Raw genomic sequence first — 25,535 nt, forward strand, 5'->3', positions numbered from 1 at the left:
GCTAGGCCACTCTAGGACCTTAATGTGCTTCTTCTTGAGCCACTCCTTTGTTGCCTTGGTCGTGTGTTTTGGGTCATTGTCATGCTGGAATACCCATCCACGACCCATTTTCAATGCCCTGGCTGAGGGAAGGAGGTTCTCACCCAAGATTTGATGGTACATGTCCCCGTCCATCGTCCCTTTGATGCGGTGAAGTTGTCCTGTTCCCTTAACAGAAAAACATCCCCAAAGCATATTGTTTCCATTTCCATGTTTGACGGTGGGGATGGTGTTCTTGGGGTCATAGACAGCATTCCTCCTCCTCCAAACATGGCGAGTTGAGTTCATGGCAAAGAGCTCCATTTTGGTCTCATCTGACCACAACACTTTCACCCAGTTGTCCTCTGAATCATTCAGATGTTCATTGGCAAACTTCAGACGGGCATGTACATGTGCTTTCTTGAGCAGGCGGACCTTGCGGGCACTGCAGGATTTCAGTCCTTCACGGCGTAGTGTGTTACCAATTGTTTTCTTGGTGACTATGGTCCCAGCTGCCTTGAGATCATTGACAAGATCCTCCCGTGTAGTTCTGGGCTGATTCCTCACCGTTCTCATGATCATTGCAATTCCACGAGGTGAGATCTTGCATCGAGCCCCAGGCCGAGGGAGATTGACAGGTCTTTTGTGTTTCTTCCATTTGTGAATAATCGTACCAACTGTTGTCACCTTCTCACCAAGCTGCTTAGCAATGGTCTTGTAGCCCATTCCAGCCCTGTGTAGGTCTACAATCTTGTCCCTGACATCCTTGGAGAGCTCTTTGGTCTTGGCCATGGTGGAGAGTTTGGAATCTGATTGATTGATTGCTTTTGTGGACAGGTGTCTTTTATACAGGTAACGAGCTGAGATTAGGAGCACACTCTTAAAGGGAGTGCTCCTAATCTCAGCTTGTTACCTGTATAAAAGACACCTGAGAGCCAGAAATCTTTCTGATTGAGAGGGGGTCAAATACTTATTTCCCTCATTAAAATGCAAATCAATTTACACAATGTTTGACATGCGTTTTTCTGGATTTTCTTGTTATTATTCTGTCTCTTACTGTTAAAATACCTACCATTAAAATTATAGACTGATCATTTTTTTGTCAGTGGGCAAACGTACAAAATCAGCAGGGGATCAAATACTTTTTTCCCTCACTGTAGTGCTGGTGAGACTCGGGAGACTTGAAACCAGTCCATTTGGGTTGATTAAACATATATTGGTGCTGTAACATTGGTCTAAATGGCCAAAAACCTGATTGTCAAAAAAATAATGTTTACGTGTGGTAAGAAACCTGTACTATTTTTATTCTTGGTTCTTTCGGTAAAGTCACGTAGAAGGGAAACAATAAAATAACAAAAATACAAAACAATAAAATTATCACGACGTTTGGACTGCAACACAAGCAATCGTCTTCAGGTGTGAAAACCACAGCAAGAAATGTGATTGCTTGTGTTGCAGTCGAAACGTCGTGAGAATTTTATTGTTTTATATTTTTATTATTTTATTGTTTCCCTTCTACGTGACTTTACCGAAAGAACTAAGAATATGAATCCCTGCAGTCATGAAAGCTTTAAATCAAAATCTGTATTATTTTATTAGATACAATCCATCACAAAGGGACATATAGTAAAGTACGTCTACAAGGAGCATGACCTTATCCTTATCTTACCTCCTCGCTCCTCCTCTAATCTCTCTGCAGCCCAGTGATCAAACACATCTGCTGAGCAGGAGTCTAAGTGATGGAGCAGGTGATGATCAAGAAACAGGTGAACACTATTTTCTGGAGGAAACATCACAGCCTTGTAACTCGTGACCTTTAACATCATGACTGTTTCCCGGTCATACATTCAACCAGCCTGCTTGCATCAAAGGGGCTTGTGATGCCGCACAAGACTTCCCACGCACGGCGACACACTGGTGCCATTCTGGCTCTGGTCCAGGGACTAGGAACTGCTCATAGAAACGTGGCTTTGGGTAATGGCAAAGCTCAGCATTATTATTATTGTTCTGCTTGTGTACCCAGGAAAAGCTCACCGAGTCCCAAGCTTCATTTTCAGGAGGGTCCTGCCTTGTTTTCACAGTCGGATACGATGTTGCTATGTACGGTCCCAATTGAGCAATCTGCAGTGTCATTTTTCAGCATGGAGATGTTTGGCCAAAACCAGTTACAATGTACGTTTTTTTTGCTGTAGGCAGAAATCGAAAAACCCAGAAGAAATTACGTGACTTTACCGAATATAACCAAAGAGTATGGATCCTTGCAGTCACGAAAGCTTCAAATCTAGAACCCAGAAGAAACCCGTGCAGAACAGAGGGAGAACATACAATTGTACGCAGAAAAGCGACTGAGTAGGGAGTTGAACCCAGGACTTTCTTGCTGCGCGTCACGAGCGCGTCACCCCGCCACCCCGCTTGGGGTGCCCCCCGCGCATACCAGCAGAACGTGTGTCCGCTGCCGCAGTCGACGGCGGTGGGGGTGTGGGCACGCGCGGCTGAGCCGCCCGCGGCGCCGGGCAAAGCCAGGCGCACCGCCTGCTCGCAGCGGGGCACCGGGCACCACCGGATGCTAGGGTTGGTGTCCACGAACGCCTGCCAAGCAAGGGTGGCACGGGGAAGCGGTGGAGCGGCACACACACACACACGCGGAGCAAGCGTCACGTGCGCACAAGCGTTATTTATTTTCTTTAGAATTGATTTTTGTGTTTAGTTTCTTGTCTTTCCCCCGTACCTCCGATCAGCACGGTTAGCCATGTACGGTGTGAAAGAAATTCAACATACATACTTCAATGAGCACAGATCTCAGTGCTGAGATCTCTGCAATAGTGAACCTGGTGTATTGGCTAATCCTAGTTGATACCAACTGCCTAGGAGAAAGAGATTATTCTGGCTGCTAGTGCACTGCGAGTGAAGTACCTTGATGTCAAACTGGAGATATCGGCGCGCCATCTCTCTGCACACCAGCACCTCGATGGTCTCAATGGGCACGAGCGAATAGCAGTCATAGGCTGGGCAGAGGATGCTGTGTGCCTTGCCCTCCTGGATCTTCATATTCAGGTACCTAAGACAACAGCACAGAATGACAATACAATGTCAAGGTTGGAAACCTCAACCTCAAAATTCCAAACGATCCTAAGTCGGCGCTATTTAGTGCCTTTCCCAGAGTGGCTCGTGAAGGGGCCACGGCAAACACTTGTGTCGGTTACTGGCTCGTGAAGGGGCTACGGCAAACACTTGTGTCGGTTACTGGCTCGTGAAAGGGCTACGGCAAACACTTGTGTCGGTTATTAAGCTCGTGAAGGGGTTACGGCAAACACTTGTGTCGGTTACTGGCTCGTGAAGGGGCTACGGCAAACACTTGTGTCGTTACTAAGCTCGTGAAGGGGTTACGGCAAACACTTGTGTCGGTTACTAAGCTCGTGAAGGGCTACGGCAAACACTTGTGTCGGTTACTGGCTCGTGAAAGGGCTACGGCAAACACTTGTGTCGGTTATTAAGCTCGTGAAGGGGTTACGGCAAACACTTGTGTCGGTTACTGGCTCGTGAAGGGGCTACGGCAAACACTTGTGTCGGTTACTAAGCTCGTGAAGGGGTTACGGCAAACACTTGTGTCGGTTACTAAGCTCGTGAAGGGCTACGGCAAACACTTGTGTCGGTTACTAAGCTCGTGAAGGGGTTACGGCAAACACTTGTGTCGGTTACTAAGCTCGTGAAGGGGCTACGGCAAACACTTGTGTCGGTTACTAAGCTCGTGAAGGGGCTACGGCAAACACTTGTGTCGGTTACTGGCTCGTGAAGGGCTACGGCAAATACTTGTGTCGGTTAATAAGCCCGCGTCATCTTGTGTTGGTTACTAAGCCTGCGTCATCTTGCAAATGAGCAAATGTCACTGCTGGGTTTCCCACTGTCTTCATCCCACACCTGTTTGACATCGATACCCTTTGTTAAAGTTAATTAAAATGTATGTATTCTTAACGATTCCCACCAAAAAAATATCATTTAGGATGTTATCTTCACTCCGAGTCCACCCCACATCAGTGACCGTGCAGAAATGAGTTAAAGTCCACTTACTCCTCCCAACACTTCTTACAGAAGAGATGCCCGCAAGGGACATCCACAGGATCAGACTCGGGCATCCGTCCCAGGCAGATCTCACACTGCACAAACAAAAACACAACAAGGATCCAACTCAGCCCCAGGGTAGATGCTGTGAGTACCTATTAAGGCCGGCACGTCAACACTACGCCCGGCCGCATTTCTCTCCCCAATAGTGACTTTACACGTCGCGCCATGTACTCATTTGAGGCCTAGATGAGCTAGGGGGGGACCAGAATCCGTTCAATAGCTAACCACTACACTGCCACTCCTCACTACCGCTTGTGTAGTACATAAATATACATTGACGGTACACCGCTGCTGTAAAAGAAAGACTTGGCGTGACTGCGCATTGCTACATTGTTCATCAGGGCGTGTCCTTGCCTCTGAGCGCGCAAGTGAGCGCCCCCCCTCGCCTACCTTCAGCTCTCTCGCCGCGCTCGTGCGTTGCGTCACGAGCGATTCGCGCGCCCCTACCGTGCTCAGCCCGTGTCGCAGGTCGCCGGGCGGGGTGATGGGCGAGCGCAGGGGCGGCCGCGAGTCGGGGATGGTGCCCCAGCTGTTCTGCCCGGTGGGGGGTGGCGGAGGAGGCTGCACCCCCGAGCGCTGGCAACACTCGTCAGAGTTCAACATCCACGCCTCTAGCAGCCGCTCTCGGTCCCAGCCTGGGGAGCGCGCACGCCACCAAACACAGAGCTCCACACCACGTAGCCTTGAGCAGGCGGCCGTCGGCGAGCGCTTATTAAGGGCCAGTACAGCACACAAGGGGGGTGGAGGCCAGTACCATGCCTGGCCACCTTTGCCTCCCCAAGGCTGTTTACATACTACACCAAATATTCATTTGAGAGCGAGTCAACACAGGGGAGGCCCAGGAACAGTTGGGATATGGGTGACTGATGTTAGCCGTGAACAGAAACAGGACTCGGAGCATGGTGCGCTCACCACTGCACTACCGCTCCACTGCTGTAGGTGCACCGGCAACACCACAGCACAGACACATGCTGGCACGAGTAGGCACCTACCAGCACAGACACATGCTGGCATGAGTAGGCACCCACCAGCACAGACACATGCTGGCACGAGTAGGCACCCACCAGCACAGACACATGCTGGCACGAGTAGGCACCCACCAGCACAGACACATGCTGGCATGAGTAGGCACCCACCAGCACAGACACATGCAGGCACAAGTAGGCACCCACCAGCACAGACACATGCTGGCACGAGTAGGCACCCACCAGCACAGACACATGCTGGCACAAGTAGGCACCCACCAGCACAGACACGTGCAGGCACAAGTAGGCACCCACCAGCACAGACACATGCTGGCGCAAGTAGGCACCCACCAGCACAGACACATGCAGGCACAAGTAGGCACCCACCAGCACAGACACGTGCAGGCACAAGTAGGCACCCACCAGCACAGACACGTGTAGGCACAAGTAGGCACCCACCAGCACAGACACATGCTGGCGCAAGTAGGCACCCACCAGCACAGACACATGCAGGCACGAGTAGGCACCCACCAGCACAGACACGTGCAGGCACAAGTAGGCACCCACCAGCACAGACACATGCTGGCTTAAGTAGGCACCTACCAGCACAGACACGTGCAGGCACAAGTAGGCACCCACCAGCACAGACACAGGTTGAAACAGCTTTGGCAGCAATATTTATATGCGCATAGATTAAAGTATAAACTAGAGTATATGACTGATAATTTCATATATATTATACCAATAGAATAGTGCTGCTGAGACTTTTTGGTCAAGATTTCCTTCTGAACGAGATGTGTGCCGTTTCAATATCAGCGTACAGCTGTTATTCCACATGAAACCCAGAGGCTGTCTCGAGATGCAGCACTGGGACAACTTCTCAATGCAAAGTCTACTGGACTGTATTTTAAGCTGCAATCAAGCTGCAAGCACCAGCTTGCAGCTTGAACCATTCACGATGACCATCCTAAGCTCAATTCCAGGTTCATTAAAGATGTGTTTTTGATAGAGCACCCTTTATACCATTAAACATTTTAAAGGGCACCCCCCCAGTGGCAGATGTCCCTATGTGGCATTAAGGACGATATTGGTCGCGAAACCTACGTGTTAAACTGCGAACATTAGGTTGGTGTGAATGGCATTGGCCACGATGACCTTTTGACCCCAGGGTTGTGGCGCGCGGTGGCGGTGGGTACCGTGGGAGCGCAGCAGGGCCTCGGCGGTGAAGAGTGGCACCTGCAGCATGTCGGCCGTCTCCACAATCAGCAGGTCCTTGAGCTCCCGCAGCTCCTGCGCACGGAGGCCCTCGAACGGCTGTGGGGGATGAGCAGAGAAGGCAACGTTACCACCACGAGCGGTCGCGGCAGGCGGTGAGGCTAACTCATCACATTATCTGCACCTTCAGCAGATAACAGGACTTCAGACTATGGTCAGGGGACCGATATATGACCTCAGTGATGCTGCTGGCAAAAGGCGAGATACCAGCCTCCTTATGCTCATCTTAATCACGGAGATCTGCTGTAAGTTAGCACTCAATGCATCTTAACATCTGGGATTATCCACGGATAATTGCATGACAATGGAGCTCATTGTCTAGGCTAACAGGATAAAAGAATGATCATTCCTCTTATCTGCTTATCTGCGACAGTGCACCCCACTTCAGCGCAGATAAGAGGCGTTTGACCATATACATCCAGCACCTTGAGCGAGGTTGAGCTCAATCATGAAGAGCAGCCGTGCTGAAGAGAGAGGGGGCTGGGTGTACAAACCACGACAGGAAGAGGCAAACACGGAGGGCAGACGAGTCCACGTGGGCGAGGGTCGCTACCTCTCGACAACCGGAAGCGAGCGGCTCCTGGGGTTCGTCCCCATCCCCGTCAGGGTAATCCTGCGCCAGCACCATGCGTGACTCCAAGTGCAGCGCGACCTCGTAGTGCCGGTTTATTTCGGCACGGTCGCATGGGGTGGCACCGTCCTCGTTCTCCACGAACAGCGACGCTCCACGCACCACCAGCAACTGCGCAGCCACAGGAAAACGCAGCGCAGTCGGACAAGAGCCCACCGCGAACAGCACTCAGATAGAGGTAACCCACAGCGTACGATGCTCGTACTTACACACACAGAGAACAGCACTCACACGGATACAGCCACAAAGGAGAACGTTGCACCAATATCTACACAACCGCAAATGGGGAATTAATATCACAAAACCACACTGGGGAGAGCACAAACACAGACCCAGCCGGGGCATTCACCTCACAGCCACAGGGGGGAGAGTACCGGCTGAATAAAACCACACAAGGCACAGCAACGGTCCAAGAACTACACGCAGGAGTAAAGTCTGGGTAATGCAGCAAACAGTGTTGACAGGAAAGTAATGCATTAAGACAAATTCACTTCATTCAAACTAAAGTTTGTTCTTTTTGTAAACGTTAACTCAAGTACTTTGCAGGAATTTCAGTTTGAAATAGCAACATTGCAGATAGTCCAACAGACAAGGCCACATTTCATTAGGTTGACCTTTTGCGCATTGCAGCCAGGTCAGAGTCCCATATGCTACTGCAATCAAACACTCAATTGACTTCAGCATTAGTTCATTTATTCCTTGAATGAAAAATATGTATAGACGATAACCCACCAGTTTTACCATTTTAATCTTCTGTAATATTCATGCATACCACATACATAACACAGACAACCACAAACACACACACGTACACAAATACACACACACTTGCACACAAGCCAATTTGAGCAAAACAATGCAAGCACTCTATAAAAAAGGCAGCTGTGCAGGCCAGAATAGTACCTTCATGTCACTACTTGATGCATTCACAGAAGATTGGTTTAGTTTAGTAGATATTTGTGCTTTAGACATTTCAACTGAAGCTTACGAATTTGTCTTTGGCTGGCAAAGAATCTCCCACACGCTTGGAGGTGATGAAAGTCTTCAGCTTATGCAGTCATTCACTGATATTTTGTTGGTTCTTGTTGTGCCATAGGAAATTCCACTGCACCATAATCATCTTACTATGCCTTAGTATGGCACTCAGAATATACGGGGTGCTTCGCTCAAGCCCCAAGGCTCATAACCGTGACTTTATATTGGCTATTTAGGTCCCAGGGTTTATGACTGAAGCAAGTGATTATGATACAAACGAACCTTACATTTTAGCTAGTTTAGCCCTTGAGAAGAATTTAAAATATGCAACGCTTTATATTTTAACAAATAACACCTCGACGAATGCCACCCGAACACAGAGGTCCACATCTCAACAACAGATGCAACTGAACTGGCAGAGCACGGCCACGACTCATCTATCTGCAGCCACCAATTCAACTCTTCCGCGAGCCACGGCCGATGCAGCCAGCAACCCCATTAACATCGCCGCTAGGCACTTGGGGGCGGCTAATACTGACAAGATGAGGTAGAGCATTGGTCGGCCAGCCCACAGCAAACTGGTGGGCTGGGCATGTAACTGACAATCAAGTCAATTTGGTTTTTGATAATCCACAACAACGAGGCCTGCCCTGGAATCTGTCAGCAAACCTTCACCACTTTAAGTGGGCTCAGAGTGCATTAATTCTAGCTAAGGAGCTGCAGGGACATAGCCTCCACCTCGTCGTGGTCATTGGCGGCTGCAGCGTTTGTCAATGTGGAAAAACAAGTTGCCGTGAAATGCACATGCGATGATGGCACGCCCTCCGTTAGGTGCTATGTCCACTGTGACGAGACGGCTGTCAATAACAATTGAGATGCACTAGGTCACACGCTACGAGGTTTGTTTTATCAGAGGCAGATTATCTGTTGCCGTTGCAGCGTGGCGAGGCGAGGCGCGGCGTGGCGAGGTGCGGCGTGGCGTGGCGTGGTGAGGCGTGGTGAAGGCGTGGTGAGGCGTGGTGAGGCGTGGTGAGGCGTGGTGAGGCGTGGTGAGGCACGGCGTGTCACGCCGCGCGTCGCACCTCCACGCAGCGCTTCATGCCGGAGCAGGCGGCGTAATGCAGCGGCGTGTTCCCGTGGTGGTCGCGTGCGTCGACTTTGGCGCGCTCGCGCTGCTGCGGGCCGAGCAGGGGCCCCTGCCAGTCGAGCAGCATGCGCAGACACAGCAGCCGGCGCTCCTCCTGCTGGCCCGAAGGCGGTACGATGAGCACCGCCAGCGGTGTGCAGGCGCAGTGCAGGGCCGTCTCCTCCAGGCCATTCCGCTTGTTGGGATTGCCTTCCTTCTCCCTCAAGAACACCCTGAAGGGAACACACAGACGCATACAAGCACGCACACACACGCACGGATTGTGCCCCAAGTCTGTTGAAGGCTACAAGGCAGACTGCCGTCCGAGTTGCGCATGGGCACGTGTGCGTGGTGCGTGCGTGGTGCGTGCGTGCGCTCACGAGAGCAGGCGGGGCATGGCATGCCGCGTGGCGTAGTGCATCGCCGTGTTGTTGTCGTAGGCCTCCCCGTAGGAGGCATTGGGGTCGAGCTGCTGGGCGAGCGGCACATTGGTGTAGTAGAGTTGCAGCGCCAGGCCCTCGTCGCCCGCCTGCAGCGCCTTGCGGAACTTGGTGGAGGCGCTCCCCATGGTGGTGGCGGCGCCGCCGTCGCTGCTCGCCGCTGCGCGTCCACGCGACTACGGAGCCCCGAGCCGGAGCATGGCGGCGCTGATCGAGCAGACCACGCAACAAAACGCCTGCGTCGCCACGGGGTCGCGCTGCGTCTCTCTTCCTCCACAGCGGTCACCACTCTCAATTATCCACGGTTGTGGGGAGACGGATGACTCAGGTGAAAGCAAAAATGCAATTAAAGTGAAACGTGCCGTTTGCCTACGTAGCATTGGGTGAAGAGACGCCGAAATCGTTATTCTACAAGGCAATGTAGGAAACAGGTTACGTATACAGTAAATCTTCATTACACACAGAAAGAAAATTCAACCATGTCACATTTTTCAAGCATTGTTAAACCCCCATGTTTACGGTTACTTTGGATGTGGCCACTGAGTCACTGACCCTCCAAGCAGCAGCTAATAATAGAATCAGCGAGTGAGAGTAGAGATATTTTATTTATTTCTTCACAACCACGGTTAATCTATAACCCAGATAACCTGCCCACATAAACAAGAGTTAACTTTAATTCCCTCCCGTGTGTTTATTCTCTTTTGGTTTATAAGACATGGAGTTGTATCACCAAATATTTATGTTATCTATACTCTTTGGTTCTTTCGGTAAAGTCACGTAGGTAGAAACAATAATAGATCACAACGTTTCCATCGCAACACAAGCAATCGTCATCAGGTGAGACAACTACAGCAAAAAGACTGCTGACCACTTCAGCAGTTTAAAAAAAAAAACGTGGAGTGCTGAAGTACTCAGAAGTTAAAAAAAACTGCTGACCACTTCAGCAGTTTTTTCTTGCTACAGTTGTCTCACCTGATGACGATTGCTTGTGTTGCGATCGAAACGTGGTGATCTATTATTATTTTTTCTACCTACGTGACTTTACCGAAAGAACCAAAGAGTATGGATTCCTGCAGTCACGAAAGCTTCAAATCAAGATTGTGTTATCTAGTTTCAGAACAAAGGCAAAGATTAAAGGCTATAGCATTTATATAACTACTCACGCACACAGACAGGAAAATGTTTGCAGATATTGATCCTCAATATCTGCAAACAGATCATGGTCATATGTGCTGATGCAAAACTAAAGAACAAATCGTATCACTGTACCTACCTTTCTATACGAGTCCATCTTCAGCTACGCTATTCACTCAATTCACGGAGTTTGCACTGTACAGAAGCCAGCAATGCTAAGCGCTTAAAAAAATATTATAAAAGCATTTTAAAAGAAAATAATAACATTGCAATGCATTATAATAATCCACACACACCACCGATGACACATCACAGAAACATGTGGAATGCAAGAAATAGGTAAAGCCGCATAAAATTTTAGTGACAAATTCACACTTTGCATTCTTGATCTGGCCACAATTCTAAGCAATCTATACTATCTGAATTATATTCTGGACTGTATTGCGACATTGGTGATTAATAGTTTCCACCTATTGGGAATTTAGGATGTGCAGACAATAGCAACTTGGGCAAAGCAATTACTTGTGATGATGGTGACTAGGGAATATATTACTGCCTCAATATATCAGGAGTCATCATTTGGCCTGTTCATATATATGTTCAAAAAAGACATTCGCCAGACATCTAAATTGAGAAAAACTGCCACCGGCTTTCCACGGAATGCACCATACTTGTTGCCAATTATATAGGATGAGGCTATTTCTGTTAAGAGTAATGACATAATTACGAGGTTGTCATGAATATTAGCAATGCATGAGTGCAGCTAAATCAGATAAAACACCCATCAATCTTGGGAGTGACAGTAAGCCAAGTTCATATCAATCCTGAAGTAAGAAGAAGAAAAAAATCCCTATGACCAATATGGCAAACAAGGAAGGCCTTCATTTAGCAGTAGATTTGCAATGACTGAAAATTATTACTATAATCCACAAATTATTCGTTCAAGATTGTATTTTTATCTTTCCTGCCTAACAGGGAAGGCAAAGCGGTCAATAGACTGGGTGGGCGTTAATGTGGAGGGCAAGGGAGTGTGGGGCTCTGTGGAGAGGTGATGTTGTCAGGGATCGAGACAAACACCCATGCTGACACCACCACAACAATGCGTGCAGCCATGAAAAGCTTCCTGCACTCCACACTGAGCAAGGGGCACTGCCAAAACGTTGTCCTGTGAATATTCTTCTGTTCAAAGCAGTCTCTGTGACCGAACCTAAAGGACAGGTTCTCGGGCGTACTCGAACGCAAGATATCAGCAGGCGCTCCATATTCCTACAAGCGCAGCATTAAAGCCCAAGGCACGAGAGGGACGGCTGTCTGCGAGAGAGGGGGGGGGGGCACCGTGGGGCGGGCCTTGCGATCGCACCAGGGTGGGATGCCAGCGAGCGTGGGGGACAAGGCGGCGCTGCCGATGTTGGTGAATTCGTTTGCATCAGCTGCGCCTCACGATGGTGGCTACTGCTTCCCTCGCTCCATCTGAGCAGGATGAAATGAAACAAAGGCAGAAAACCATTGGGACCACAAAAATGACTGTACTGTAATATTGCAATGTTACAACACAACTCTCCGAATGGCAACAAGAATTTCAGCAATATAGATGTGTGCATGAGAGTGCTTTATCAGTAAAATATTCTGTTGACAAATGGCAACTCAAAACAAGAGGCTCACATTTTTTTGACAAGAGTTTGCAAACGTCACGTGGGTTGAATGAGTAAACAACATCCAAGAGTCCCCTGTGACAAACAATGACATAATCACTTGTGATTAAAGTACTGTGGCATTGTGGCCAACTTTTTAGACGTAAATACCGCCTTCTTCTCAAGCTTGTCACCAGATAACAGGTTAAATATTTTTTTTTAAACTCATTGGATGAAAAGCCTTCTGGGAATGCTTCTGATCAACACCATTGGTTCAATGCAAGCAGACTCTGAACCGGTTCCGACAATCAGTGTCACATACACAGACAGGCTTGATTAAACCAATTGTAGTGAACTACCCGATGTTTGAAGACAAGGATCCTCCTTGTACATACATACTCGTAATCAAATGTAATACAATAAAATTAATTGGCCCTGTAGAGAATTACAATGGCAAAAATATGTAAATGTATTCATTCAGACAAAGTTTAGCTCCAGGGTGCACATAAACGAGCAGAATGAAGTTGTCTGTGCCATCTGCATCGCTACGAACGTGGCCCCCTGTCCCCACCAGAACAAGCATCGCTCTTCAGCACAAAAGTTAAAAACTAACTGCAGCAGGCGCACAATGTTCCCTCTACATCGTTTTTTTTTTAAATCACCCACAACATTACTCAAGTTGTCTGGGAGAAAAATATAAACTAGTCTGCAATATTCCAAGTCTTAAGATAAAATTTGGACCTAAATCGTAGTCAAATATGGATTAACCCTTGCACAACGTTTCATAAATACCATAAATCGTATTTTTCCTTAAAGACAACTTATGTCACGTAAAATTATCAGACAGCCAGGAAAAATTACATTATATATGTTATGATTATTTTGTGCAACACCATTCCATGTAATTTGCAATAAGGAAATTTTAATAAATTATCAGAATACAAATAAATCTCCAGATTGTAGGAAGACCCAACCCAGAACACACACAGCTCTTATCCTGCAGGTGCGTAACCCAGGTTGTGTGTCCCTGCTGTCTGACATGAGTTTCAAGCTTTATTAACGAAATAAAATACTTGAAAACGTGTCAGGACCTCTGCTACAGCACTTTAGTGACGTCACTGGTGGATCACTCCAATACAATTTAACACAGCAATACAGTGACGTCACTGGTGGATCACTCCAATACAACGTAACACAGCAATACAGTAACGTCACTGGTGGATCACTCCAATACAATTTAACATAGCAATACAGTGACGTCACTGGTGGATCACGCCAATACAATGTAACACAGCAATATAGTGACGTCACTGGTGGATCACTCCAATACAATTTAACACAGCAATACAGTGACGTCACTGGTGGATCACTCCAATACAATGTAACACAGCAATACACTGACGTCACTGGTGGATCACTCCAATACAATGTAACACAGCAATACGGTGACGTCACTGGTGGATCACTCCAATACAATTTAACACAGCAATACGGTGACGTCACTGGTGGATCACTCCAATACAATGTAACACAGCAATACGGTGACGTCACTGCTGGATCACTCCAATACAATTTAACACAGCAATACGGTGACGTCACTGGTGGATCACTCCAATACAATTTAACACAGAAATACAGTGACGTCACTGGTGGATCACTCCAATACAATGTAACACAGTAATACAGTGACGTCACTGGTGGATCACTCCAATACAATGTAACACAGCAATACGGTGATGTCAATAGAACGACGCCACGACAGATCGTAGGACCATGACTTTAGTGTTGTTGTTTTTTGCTTTAATAAACCTTCAAGCTCACATCGGACAGCCCAGGACACAGCCTAGGAGGTAACTACAGGTTAATGATTTTGTTTTATGGGTAATGTCATCCTTTAAGTAAAACTTTAGGCATCAAATTAATATATTTTTTCGTTGTGGAACAATCTGTTAAACATTGCACCTGTAATTGCTTGTGTTCAGTTGCACATTGCACAGTCAATATCTACAATGACGTCTTTACTTTTTATCTCATTAGTTACTGGTATGGGATTTGACATTCATGTAAATGCAACCAAATCCCCTGGAGGATTCGACCCAGTGAAAAATTTAGTTTGATATTTCCTGGCCTGGATGGCCCAAGGCCAAGATCTCTCCCAAACCAAGCAGGGGATCGGGGCTAGGAAGATAACCTGTTTAGCCTTTGAAATCCAAAAACTTATCAAGCCACTATTTCAAAAATAATTATGTTTTCTGCAATGAATGGGGATGGGCAAGGGTCACGAATAAGATAATTTGCAGGTAAGATAAGAGCTCTGTTTGTCACATCCCACTGTGATCCAAAAACAATAATTAACCATTGGTATCATTATGTTTATACAACCTTGTCTCATCACAGATTAATGTCACGAGTCCCATGGGCCCAAGGCTAAAGATCTTGTAAGACCCCAGCGTCTCACTGTACGGTTGTGATCTAACACCAGGGAAGAAACGCCAGGCAGAGACACCATCACAGGGAATAATTATTTTATGAAGCGGAGTGAGAGCCTCCCATGCCTGAGTGCCGTGGTTCAGTCATAGGTGGAGCCTCATCATTATTTATAGTGTTTACCGCACGGCTGGCTATGTAAACACAGCACTTAAGCATAACCAGCCAATTGCACCGTTCTGTGATGATGCAGAGCTCGCTGGAGAAAAAAAAACACGTAGAGTGAAAAATTAAAATCGATGTGGGGTGATGCAACCACTTTTATTTGTGGTGAACACAAGGGAGCTGCTGGAACCCCACCTCGACATCGCAAACTGGCACAGGTTTCTCCCACTGCTTTGATTTTTTCTTACGTCACCTTGTTTATGCTCATTGAACCTTACACACTTTCAATGAAACTCGATAATCATACATTTGTTGTAGTTTATTCGTGTATTTGAAGTGTGATTTGGGCTCATTTAAAACAATTTTGTGGACACTGTACATTGTCCAATTAATTTTAATGTGGCTCAATTTTATGCATGAAGAAAACGAAAAAAAATCCCAATTTCAGGCCCCTATACAATAATCAATGAGTGGTAAAATGCATATGTCAATACACTCAGAGCCTAATTTCTCACCGAATATTTTCTGGGTCACTAGTAGAGTGGAGCAGGCATGTGACTATAGCCACGGCTATAGTGAGAGTTCTACTGGATATCACGTGCGGAGTATGGAAATATATTCCTGTAGGTGACCCGAACAGACCCGGTTGAAACAATGCCCAGAATAGATTTTAACTGACTATTTCTCAATGTAATGGCATCAATCCACTGCTGGATAAAAGCCTCCCAAGACAGTATTGGTAAAAGCCTGGGTTATTTGCATCTCACAAATGGCATAACAACTTGGGCTGAGACCGAATGACGGCCTCGTGCATGCTCTCATGCCACTCTTGGCTTTTTACAGATAAATCCTTCTTGGTCGTAGTTTAGCAGGCACACATTAACAAATGCCCCCTCGGACCCCACGGACCCCACGGATCACGTGACCACTCCTTCACAGCACATGCGCCAATTTTCTGTCCACGCTAACTTGAGCTGTTGCAGCAACATTGCTTCGTGTATTATTACGCACTGAAGTTAAATGCCACTCATTGTTTATATATAGTGTAACCACTCAGTACATGGCTTACCTTGAAGCAATGAGTGTTCCCCAACTGTTTGAGACTGCAAATTAAACTGGACGCGACAAGCCTAGACTGGGGCAGCTGGTCCAACAACCTTCATTTCCCAGGTTGAGGAAGGGACACTTCCCAAAGCTGCATCTTTCATCGCACTCCTCAAAGATGTGCCTTCCACATGCACTCACAGTTGCACTTACTTCTAAAAAGTATGGGGCCAAAAAACACACACACACAGGTAGTGTTTAAATGTATTTTTTTTACATCAGTTGAAAACATATTTCAGTGATAACCCCACAAACATCTCTTCCTCCCACTGCTCTGCATGTGTGCCAACACCACCAATTTCACTTGCGAAGACAAAGGATTGAGCCTGAAACCTCATTGGATGGGTTTCCAACAAATGCCTTCTCAACATCATCCACTTAACCAAGACGAGGAACACCATGAAACACACGTGACATCATCCGCACATAATACAACAAACCCTACGGGATCTTTCTTGCCAGTATCAAAATATAACAATAGGCTTTACCCTACCTGGCAATAAAGCAGGTGTGTTAAGATGTTAAAACACCAAACAGAATCATTTTTCAAGGAAAGGGTAAAACCTATTGTTATACAACAAACCCTTTTTGCATGTACAAAATGAAGTATAGGCCAATGCGCATTCATTAGCGTAGGGTAATGAGTGACAGTGTGCACTCCACAAGGGGAAATGTTCCAGTGAAGAGCGTTTACAAAGAGCCCCATCTGCATGACAACTGCACTTTCTTATTCCACAGACCAGTCAATAACACTGCACCACACAGTTCAAGCAATGGTAGAAGGGACAATGATTCATTTTTCAAAATTGGTCATCTCAAAGTAAAAACGAACGTGGTTTAATGTAAGAAATCACTCGCTGCAAGTGGAAGTATCAATGGGTTTTGAGTTTGAGCTTATTTTATTTGTTGCACGGATAATCCTGTTTAGCCAGTTGCCCGGCAATTTTAGAAGGGAGCTGGGTGGTGTGTGAACACAGCGACAAGAAAAAAAACACATCAAATATTGCAGAGAACGAATACAGGGTCCTTCGAGAACATTGCACGAAAAAAGAGGCATTTAACAGACGTAAATTAAATACACACGAATCAAATAAACAGCGCAAATATAATCTGAGAGCAAGAAGTGCCAGAGCAAGTTAGGCACAGGTTCAAGTAAGCTGTATAGGGGGGCCTCACCTAGTTCTATAAAGCAAGTTACCTCCTGTAGGAGACAGCTCTACATGGTTATAAAGAGACAGTCCCAGCGTGTGGCTATCATCGTGAATCTTAAACTGCCATCAACGGGCTATATGAAGACAGTCCCTGTAGGCAACTAATGTCAGTGAAGCTTCACGTGGTTCTTTAAAGACAATCTCTCCTTGTACAACACAGTTGCTCTCAATACGGTCTCACCCTATTCTAAAAAGCCATTTAGCCCTCTACATGAGCCCAAGAATCTCAATGTGTTCCATCTGCTTCTCTCACCTCAAGGTAACTGCGCTTATCTCCTCCACAACAAGTGGAAGATTAAAAGCAGCCCACTATGACTGCGGAAGTTATACACCACACACTGGAATACATCATCAATCCGTACGCCTCCCGCTCATTCGGAGGTAACGAACTCATCCACAACCTCACCCCGGAGGCCCTGGATTGCCTAAAGAACTGTGACAGAAACCTTTGACAACTTCGTTGCTCCCTTACAAGAAATATAATATTCTGCAGCCAACCATACGACGGGAGACCTGCTTCTTTAAAGACGTTAACCGTATACATACGACACAATGAATCCCCAATGTCTAACATGGGTCTATAAACAGGTCCTTGCAGGGTGGGCTGGTAGGAACATTGGAATTTTTTTTTTACACCCAACAGCACGAGATTTCACTTCTTTAAAGTATTGAAAGGGGACGGACGGACGCATTAATCTATTGCAGGCTGGTACACTCAGTTTACAACTTCGTTCCTACCAGTAAGACATCAGCCCTATACATGAAGACACACTAAATATTGGCGCAGTTAACCTGGTTCAAGAGTGGAGGCAGTCACCCCATGTAGTCTTTATCATGAGTAGAGAATCTCAATGTGTCTCACCTGCTTCCAGAGTCACGCTCCAGAGACGAGACGGTGAATCTCAGCGCGACTGACCTGCTTCTATACAGTACAGTGTGTCTCCATAGCAGACAGTGACTCTAAATGTGGTCGCAACCGGCTCTACAACGACTATTGTTATACAGACAGCCATCCAGGGCGGCTCAATTGGTTCGATAGCGGACGCAGCCACCCGCTGTAGAAGAGACTCTCGATATGGACTCACCAGGATACATGGGTATATATTAGATATATAAAGGCAGTCGCTCCTTGGACATGAGACGGTTAACCTCAACGTGTCTCATCTGCTCCTATAAAGACAGTCACTCCCTGTACTGACGAGACAGTGAATCTCAACGTTCCTCGCCTGACTCTCGTCTCTCTCTGTAGAGGGTGAATCTCCCTCGAGAGTGAATGTGTCCCTGTAGAGAGTGTGAATGTGTCCCTGTAGAGAGTGGGAATGTGTCCCTGTAGAGAGAGTGAATGTGTCCCTGTAGAGAGAGTGAATGTGTCCCTGTAGAGAGAGTGAATGTGTCCCTGTAGAGAGTGTGAATGTGTCCCTGTAGAGAGAGTGAATGTGTCCCTGTAGAGAGAGTGAATGTGTCCCTGTAGAGAGAGTGAATGTGTCCCTGTAGAGAGTGTGAATGTGTCCCTGTAGAAAGTGGGAATGTGTCCCTGTAGAGAGTGAATGTGTCCCTGTAGAGAGTGAATGTGTCCCTGTAGAGAGAGTGAATGTGTCCCTGTAGAGAGTGTGAATGTGTCCCTGTAGAGAGTGAATGTGTCCCTGTAGAGAGTGTGAATGTGTCCCTGTAGAGAGTGGGATGTGTCCCTGTAGAGAGAGTGAATGTGTCCCTGTAGAGAGAGAGTGAATGTGTCCCTGTAGAGAGAGTGAATGTGTCCCTGTAGAGAGAGTGAATGTGTCCCTGTAGAGAGTGTGAATGTGTCCCTGTAGAGAGTGGGATGTGTCCCTGTAGAGAGAGTGAATGTGTCCCTGTACAGAGTGTGAATGTGTCCCTGTAGAGAGAGTGAATGTGTCCCTGTAGAGAGTGTGAATATGTCCCTGTAGAGAGAGTGAATGCGTCCCTGTAGAGAGTGAATGTGTCCCTGTAGAGAGTGTGAATGTGTCCCTGTAGAGAGTGGGATGTGTCCCTGTAGAGAGAGTGAATGTGTCCCTGTAGAGAGTGTGAATGTGTCCCTGTAGAGTGTGAATGTGTCCCTGTAGAGAGTGTGAATGTGTCCCTGTAGACAGAGTGAATGTGTCCCTGTAGAGAGTGTGAATCTGTCCCTGTAGAGAGTGTGAATGTGTCCCTGTAGAGAGAGTGAATGTGTCCCTGTAGAGAGTGTGGATGTGTCCCTGTAGAGAGAGTGAATGTGTCCCTGTAGAGAGTGAATGTGTCCCTGTAGAGAGAGTGGATGTGTCCCTGTAGAGAGTGAATGTGTCCCTGTAGAGAGTGAATGTGTCCCTGTAGAGAGAGTGAATGTGTTCCTGTAGAGAGAGTGAATGTGTTCCTGTAGAGAGTGAATGTGTCCCTGTAGAGAGTGTGAATGTGTCCCTGTAGAGAGTGTGAATGTGTCCCTGTAGAGAGAGTGAATGTGTCCCTGTAGAGAGTGTGAATGTGTCCCTGTAGAGAGTGAATGTGTCCCTGTAGAGAGAGTGAATGTGTCCCTGTAAAGAGTGTGAATGTGTCCCTGTAGAGAGAGTGAATGTGTCCCTGTAGAGAGAGTGAATGTCCCTGTAGAGAGTGAATGTGTCCCTGTAGAGAGTGTGAATGTGTCCATGTACAGAGTGTGAATGTGTCCCTGTAGAGAGAGTGAATGTGTCCCTGTAGAGAGTGTGAATGTGTCCCTGTAGAGAGAGTGAATGTGTCCCTGTAGAGAGTGAATGTGTCCCTGCAGAGAGTGTGAATGTGTCCCTGTAGAGAGAGTGAATGTGTCCCTGTATAGAGTGAATGTCTCTCTATGTAGAGACAGAGAGTAAATGTCTTTCTGTGTAAACAGAGTGACTGTATCTCTGTGTAGATAGACACAGAGTCTCTATGTAGACAGTGACTGTCTCTGTAGACAGACAGGCAGAGCGACTGTCTCTATGTAGACACAGACAGTGTGTCTACATGTAGACAGTGTGTGTCTATGTAGACAGAGTGTCTATCTACACAGAGTGTCTATGTAGACAGTGTGTCTATGTAGACAGAGTGTCTATGTAGACAGAGTGTGTCTATCTACACAGACAGACAGTCTATGTAGACAGTGAGTGTCTATGTACACAGACAGACAGACAGAGTGTCTATGTAGACAGAGTGTGTCTATGTAGACAGTGAGTGTCTATGTAGACAGATAGACAGAGTGTTTCTATGTACACAAAGAGACGGACAGAGTGTCTATTTAGACAGTGAGTGTCTATGTAGACAGAGTGTCTATGTAGACAGAGTGTGTCTATGTACACAGATAGACGGGCAGTGTCTATCTATAAAGTGTGTCTATGTACACAGATTGTGTCTATGTGTGTCTATATGTGTCTATGTACACAGAGTGTCTATGTAGACAGTGAGTGTCTATGTAGACAGATAGACAGAGTGTTTCTATGTACACAGATAGAGTGTGTCTATGTACACAGACAGTGTCTATGTACACAGAGTGTGTCTATGTACACAGACAGAGTGTGTCTATGTACACAGACAGACGGACAGTGTCTATGTAGACAGAGTGTGTCTATGTACACAGACAGACAAAGTGTCTATGTAGACAGACAGAGTGTGTCTATGTACACAGACAGGCAGAGTGTGTCTATGTAGACAGACAGAGTGTGTCTATGTACACAGACAGTCAGAGTGTGTCTATGTAGACAGAGTGTCTATGTACACAGTGTATGTCTATGTACACAGACAGACGGACAGAGTGTCTATGTAGACAGAGTGTCTATGTACACAGTGTATGTCTATGTAGACAGTGTGTCTATGTAGACAGACAGACGGACATAGTGTCTATGTAGACAGAGTGTCTGTGTACACAGTGTATGTCTATGTACACAGACAGACGGACAGAGTGTCTATGTAGAGAGTGTGTCTATGTACACAGAGTGTCTATATGCACAGTGTGTGTATTTACATAGGTAGACAGAGTGTCTATGTACACAGTGTATGTCTATGTAGACAGACAGACGGACAGAGTGTCTATGTACACAGTGTATGTCTATGTACACAGACAGACGGACAGAGTGTCTATGTAGACAGTAAACGTCTATGTAGACAGTGTCTATGTAGACAGAGTGTCTATGTACACAGTGTATGTCTATGTAGACAGTGTCTATGTAGACAGTGTCTATGTACACAGTGTATGTCTATGTACACAGTGTATGTCTATGTAGACAGACAGACGGACAGAGTGTCTATGTACACAGTGTATGTCTATGTACATAGACAGACGGACAGAGTGTCTATGTAGACAGTGTATGTCTATGTACAGTGTATGTCTATGTACACAGACAGAGTGTCTATGTACACAGTGTATGTCTATGTAGACAGTGTGTCTATGTAGACAGTGTCTATGTACACAGTGTATGTCTATGTAGACAGTGAGTGTCTATGCACACAGTGTATGTCTATATACACAGACAGACGGACAGTGTGTCTATGTAGACAGAGTATGTCTATGTACACAGACAGACGGACAGAGTGTCTATGTACACAGTGTATGTCTATGTAGACAGACAGACGGACAGAGTGTCTATGTAGACAGAGTGTCTATGCAGACAGAGTGTCTATGTACACAGTGTATGTCTATGTAGACAGTGTCTATGTACACGGTGTATGTCTATGTACACGGTGTATGTCTATGTACACAGTGTATGTCTATGTACACAGACAGACGAACAGAGTCTATGTAGACAGAGTGTCTATGTACACAGTGTATGTCTATGTAGACAGTGTCTATGTAGACAGACAGACGGACAGAGTGTCTATGTAGACAGTGTCTATGTAGACAGAGTGTATGTCTATGTACACAGTGTATGTCTATGTATACAGACAGACGGACAGAGTGTCTATGTACACAGAGTGTCTATGTAGACAGACAGACGGACAGAGTGTCTATGTAGACAGAGTGTCTATATAGACAGTGTATGTCTATGTAGACAGTGTCTATGTAGACAGACAGACGGACAGAGTGTCTATGTACACAGTGGATGTCTATGTACACAGTGTGTCTATATACACAGACAGACGGACAGAGTTTCTATGTAGACAGTGTCTATGTAGACAGTTTGTCTATGTACACAGACAGACGGACAGAGTTTCTATGTAGACAGTGTCTATGTAGACAGAGTGTATGTCTATGTACACAGTGTATGTCTATGTAGACAGAGTGTTTATGTACACAGTGTATGTCTATGCAGACAGAGTGTCTATGTAGACAGTGTGTCTATGTACACAGTATGTCTATGTAGACAGAGTGTCTATGTACACAGACAGGCGGACAGAGTGTCTATGTACACAGACAGGCGGACAGAGTGTCTATGTAGACAGAGTGTATGTCTATGTAGACAGTGTCTATGTAGACAGACAGACGGACAGTGTCTATGTACACAGTGTATGTCTATGTACACAGTGTGTCTATGTACACAGAGAGACGGACAGAGTGTCTATGTAGACAGAGTGTATGTCTATGTAGACAGTGTGTCTATGTAGACAGACAGACGGACAGAGTTTCTATGTAAACAGTGTATGTCTATGTACACAGTGTATGTCTATGTAGACAGTGTCTATGTACACAGTGTATGTCTATGTAGACAGAGTGTATGTCTATGTAGACAGTGTGTCTATGTAGACAGACAGACGGACATAGTGTCTATGTACACAGTGTATGTCTATGTAGACAGTGTCTATGTAGACAGTTTCTATGTACACAGTGTATGTCTATGTAGACAGTGTGTCTATGTAGACACAGACGGACAGAGTGTTTATGTCGACAGAGTATCTATGTACACAGTGTATGTCTATGTAGACAGAGTGTATGTCTATGTACACAGTATATGTCTATGTAGACAGAGTGTATGTCTATGTAGACAGTGTATGTCTATGTAGACAGACAGTGTGTCTATGTACACAGTGTCTATGTAGACAGTGGATGTCTATGTAGACAGAGTGTATGTCTATGTAGACAGTGGTGTCTATGTAGACAGTGTATGTCTATGTAGACAGAGTGTATGTCTATGTAGACAGTGTGTCTATGTAGACAGAGTGTCTATGTACACAGTGTCTCTGTACACAGTGTGTCTATGTAGACAGACGGATAGAGTGTCTATGTAGACAGAGTGTCTATGTAGACAGAATGTATGTCTATGTAGACAGTGTCTATGTACACAGTGTCTATGTACAGAGTGTCTATGTACACAGTGTCTATGTAGACAGAGTGTATGTCTATGTACACAGTGTCTATGTAGACAGAGTGTATGTCTATGTAAACACAGTGTCTACGTAGACAGTATCTACATAGACAGTGTGTCTATGTAGACACTGTGTACATAGACAGTATGTCTACGTAGACAGTGTATGTCTATGTAGACAGTATGTCTATGTACACAGTGTCTATGTAGACAGTGTCCATGTAGAGACACAGACAGTGTGTCTATGTAGACAGACGGACAGTGTGTCTATGTAGACAGTGTATGTCTATGTACACAGTGTATGTCTATGTAGACAGTATGTCTATGTAGACAGTGTCTATGTAGACAGTGTCTATGTAGACATAGTGTATGTCTATGTAGACAGTGTGTCCATGTAGACAGAGTGTCTATGTAGACAGTGTGTATGTCTATGTAGACAGAGTGTATGTAGATAGACACAGTGTATGTCTATGTAGACAGTGTCTATGTAGACAGAATGTATGTCTATGTAGATAGACAGAGTGTATGTCTATGTAGATAGTGTCTATGTAGACAGAGTGTATGTAGACAGAGTGTCTATGTAGATAGACAGAGTGTGTCTATGTAGAGAGACGGACAGAGTCTCTGGATCTCCTCACCGCGCTGTGCTGGACGCGGCCGGAGGCCCGCGACGTCGCCTCCCTCTCCACCTTCACAATTCCCAGCACGCACGCGCGGCCACCGGCCCCGCGCGTCGCCATTGGTCATTGAGCCGACCACGAGCACCCTGCGACCAATGGGAGCGGCGGAGACGCCGGAGCGCCGCTTATCCGCGTTAGGAAATTCAGAGGGGGCGGTGACGTCACGGCCACGGGACTCGAGTGCTCGACTCCTCGATTCCGCGTCGCGATTCTTTTGCACGGGATCCGAGAGAATCGATTGTTTAATAAAATCTGAGCCGAGCGAGCGGGAACGTGGAGTGGGCGACGTGGCCTTCATCCTCTCGGGTGGCCCCAACCGTCGTCACGCGTCCTCGTGCCACCTGAGACATCATCAGTGTGAGGGCCGCCACACGTTTGAAACCCTTGTGGGTGGTGGTGGTGGTTCACTGTTTGTGGTCAGGGGCCGCACTGAGGGCCGCTACCTAACACGACGAAGGCCGTCGTACGGGCTAAATGGACGTCGCTTCGTTCGAATCCAGGCAGTGGTCAGGAGAGCTGAATGCTGACAATGAATGAATGCCACTTTTATTTAAGAGCCGATCGGAGAAGTATTCGAGTGAACCGACTAAACGTTGAAGGTCTCTGGAAACCTAAACGTGACGTCCGCGTCACGCGCCTAAGGGAGTTGATGATGTCGCCTCACGGAAGACGCGCAGACGGCGCGTTACAGATGGAATGGTTACAACAATTGCTGTTAACAGAGGCTGCACGTCGCCTGCTCGCCACTTCCATGAGGCGAGGCCTCGAGGATTTTTCTCTCGAGTCCAGGACCGCACATCCTCAAGGATCCCCACGTGGCGGTGGTCCCCGTTGCGTGGCAGCCCCACGAGCAGGGAATGGCCATCTCCAACTCAGCCAGCAGCCACTCGCCCGGCTGTAGACGAGGGCGACTTGCACAGCCACCACAGTGCGGCTACTCGGACGATGATTACGCCAGAGAGAAACTCAAGAAATGTCTGCTCAAAATGCAAGACTAGAATGGAGCTGCCTTCGTGGAGATGTCGTATATTGCGGGAGTAACTGTGGTGCCGGCCCTGCACTAAACACGCACCCACACGCAGCGCGCACACGGAGTGTCCCGGCGGGGGATCGCCTGGCACCACGGGACTCATCCGAAGGGCCCCTAGAGGGGAAGTCTCACGGTTTCCCGGTGCCAGGAGATTGGCCGACCCCCCCCCCCCAGGACAAATTACATTGCGGCCCCCCAAAATTGACTTAAAATTGCATGGACGCACAGAAGCTCACTGGGCTAGCCGCAATGAGACGCTCACAGCAGCGTGGAGGGGCCAAGGTGAAATATTACGGTTGCAGCGCAGACGAGGAGGTGGGAGGGAAATGCCTGTGCACACGGCGGGTTTATATTCGGCGGGC

The 25,535-nt window shown here is 46.8% G+C and overlaps 1 protein-coding gene across 4 annotated transcripts in view; it reads right to left on the reverse strand.

Annotated features, from left to right (window-relative positions):
• The window catches only part of ANKIB1 (ankyrin repeat and IBR domain containing 1), a 35,902-nt gene extending 11,685 nt beyond the window's left edge, over window positions 1-24,217 (reverse strand). Inside the window, exons 1-10 of one of the 4 annotated variants that reach the window (XM_032951000.2) lie at window positions 24,102-24,217; window positions 12,047-12,156; window positions 9,493-9,759; window positions 9,069-9,345; window positions 6,934-7,122; window positions 6,302-6,419; window positions 4,588-4,775; window positions 4,087-4,172; window positions 2,932-3,076; window positions 2,453-2,607 (exon numbers count right to left, since the gene is read on the reverse strand). In XM_032951000.2, the coding sequence (XP_032806891.1) occupies window positions 2,453-2,607; window positions 2,932-3,076; window positions 4,087-4,172; window positions 4,588-4,775; window positions 6,302-6,419; window positions 6,934-7,122; window positions 9,069-9,345; window positions 9,493-9,680 (1,346 nt within the window). In that variant the 5' untranslated portion in view covers window positions 9,681-9,759; window positions 12,047-12,156; window positions 24,102-24,217. Of the gene's footprint in view, window positions 1-2,452; window positions 2,608-2,931; window positions 3,077-4,086; window positions 4,173-4,587; window positions 4,776-6,301; window positions 6,420-6,933; window positions 7,123-9,068; window positions 9,346-9,492; window positions 9,760-12,046; window positions 12,157-12,348; window positions 17,834-18,086; window positions 21,384-24,101 lie in introns of those variants that run through there. The other 3 variants (XM_032951001.2, XM_076066220.1, XM_032951004.2) reach the window with 3 other exon arrangements.
• Window positions 24,218-25,535: the final 1,318 nt, after the last annotated feature.

Source organism: Petromyzon marinus, chromosome 10 (genome assembly GCF_048934315.1).
Source record: "Petromyzon marinus isolate PM22_M1 ecotype Great Lakes invasive population chromosome 10, UKy_Petmar_22M1.pri1.0, whole genome shotgun sequence".
NCBI classification, from domain to species: Eukaryota; Metazoa; Chordata; class Hyperoartia; order Petromyzontiformes; family Petromyzontidae; genus Petromyzon; species Petromyzon marinus.